The 2,394-nt window shown below is 35.9% G+C and overlaps 1 protein-coding gene across 1 annotated transcript in view; it reads right to left on the bottom strand.

The window, feature by feature from the left end:
- Positions 1-2,394, bottom strand: part of LOC105517741 (arf-GAP with GTPase, ANK repeat and PH domain-containing protein 5-like) — a 34,377-nt gene that overhangs the window by 10,819 nt on the left and 21,164 nt on the right. The window contains 1 exon segment of the mRNA XM_011950398.1: positions 653-753. Coding sequence (XP_011805788.1) covers positions 653-753 — 101 coding nt within the window.

Genomic DNA, 2,394 nt, shown 5'->3' with positions numbered 1-2,394 from the left:
AAAATTAAAGACATTAATATTCTAAATTACTACTTTCCAAACTGTGTTCTAATAAATTAGCATTTTCCAAACTGTGTTCTAAAAATCAACACTCATGACCCAAGGAGATGATAATAATGTACACTGGACAGCCCCTATGGAGCTGGTGCTGGTGTTGGTTGTTCCTTTTAAAATAAACTTCATCTCAGGGTGCTCTCAAAGCACATCTTTGTGGCCCACGAGGTGCTCGTGCACAATGGGAGAAATTCAAATGCAGATATACTGTGGTGCCAGAAGAGGAAAAGCTGTTCCTTCTTCCAAGGCTAATGTCGAAAGTAGTATATACTGATTTAGGCCTATAATGCATTGAACAACTAAGTTTTCACAAAAAGCATTCAATAAAGGGAACCTATCCTTCTAACTGTGTTCAACATTGTCTCAAGGCATAAAGGCATGAAAAAACCACACTTTTTCTGGGATTGTTCCTTTGCTAACTGATTTTTCCTTCTGAGACATCTAAGATTAAGAGAAATTGATACTTACTATTTAGAATCTGGATATCAATATATAGTTGACTCCAATTTCTTAAACCGATTGTGGAGGAGGACAACCAAATGGCTGAAATAATTTTAGAATAAACGAATCTGTCCCTCGGCAGTATAGTTGTACTCACGATATTACTGTCATTGTAAGATAAGGCTGGCTGGCTGTGCTATCATCAAGGAATATTGTTGAACATGAGCTGTATTGTTGACTGAAACGCACAGTAGATACCTGAAGGGGAAAGGAAGTGTAAGTTAAACTTATCAAAGTGTATTTTTTTCTTGGTTAAAATGTCAAATACCAAAGCACTAAGATATTTCTTACACTCCATGAACTGCCTGAGTGCGGTATTATGTGCACTCTACAGAAAACCCGTTGGAGGCTCTTAACTTCCAGAGACGATGTTTAAGATACGGGTTATAAAATGCTGCCCTTAATATGGTACCTGTCATCAAACCTAACAAGGATTTTATGAATTACCTTTAAAAATCACGAGAAAAGTTTAAAATAAGATTTCATTGTTTTTTTCTACAGCAATATAAAGCAGCCAATAATTTCTATTTCTATGAGTTATTTACTATGATAAAATGTAATGTATTAAATAATACTGGTACAAGAGCATTTTATTGTAGTGAATACAAGACTAATGCATTTACTAAATTACTCATCCTAAATGTATTATTTCAGGTGATATTGTGACAAAACAAGTGTTTCAGATTCAGAGGCTGTGTGTGCCAGGGCTGCTAGGCCACCAACAATCGAGGAAGCCATAGGTTTCTCTAGTTCTATTTTCTTATGTGGAGGATAAAAAGAGTATCACTTAAATATTCTCTCACACCCTGAAAACAGATGACGACTTTAAAAATCTAACTTTCACTTCATGTTTAAATAAGACTGCCATGACATGACTCAAATGAGACTCAGAGAATATTTTCCATTCATTTCAAAACTTGATCCATTTCATTCAATAAATCATCTGACCTGCACCTAGCCATTTTCCTGCTCTACCCCGCTCTCTCCCTAGAATACTGCTTTTCTCTTTCCTTGCTTCAGCAAGCTTGATGCCATCTACCCTCTTGGATCTCTTTGTCAGCAGCCACACCCAAAATGTTTTTTTTGTACACTAATTAGTCGAATTCACCACTGCTTACAAGATACGAATTCTTGCAGACTATTCCCCTCATGAGAAAGTATGCCTCTCCATAAGAGTAAGGGAGGGCCCTTACTCTTCTTACCTCCAGCTGCTGAGCACAGAATTTTGAGTAAATCCAAAACTTCGACAAGTGTTTGACAATTCAGTTTTCATTTGGAAGATAAATCTTACTACATTTAGTCACAGCAAAAACACTACTAACAGTTTACTGTTTATAGGTATTATTTAGGGTAGTCACAAAATAGAAACAAATAATCTAACGTCAGTCAGCATAGATCAGAGTATGAAATTTTACAATCTTTTAATAAGAAATGGAAGGGGTTACTTGGTAGTTTTAAGGTTTAATGACAAAAACTAGAAAATAATTGTACCTAGCAATTTAGTAAGTCAAAACCAAATGCCTTACCATCAAAGGTCTAGTACCCATTGGACACCGATGCCCACCAACTTCTTCCGCTGTACCTGCTGCCTCTCATTTTAACCCATTAAAAATACTAAAGTTGTTCTCCTTGTAGAGGTCTTTCACCTCCTTGGTTAGGTCTATTCCTAAGTATTTTATTTCATTTTATTTTATTTTTGCAGCTATCATAAAAAGGGTTGAGTTATTGGTTTGATTCTAAGCTTGGTCGCTGTTGGGGTATAACAGAGCTACGGATTTGTGTACATTAATTTTGTCTCCTGAAACTTTGCTGAATTCATTTATCAGTTCTAGGAGCTTT

Source organism: Colobus angolensis, unplaced genomic scaffold (genome assembly GCF_000951035.1).
Source record: "Colobus angolensis palliatus isolate OR3802 unplaced genomic scaffold, Cang.pa_1.0 Scaffold306, whole genome shotgun sequence".
In the NCBI taxonomy this organism is placed as follows: Eukaryota; Metazoa; Chordata; class Mammalia; order Primates; family Cercopithecidae; genus Colobus; species Colobus angolensis.
The sequence above is the reverse complement of the archived record's forward strand: the minus strand, read 5'-3'. Positions and strand labels throughout refer to the sequence as shown.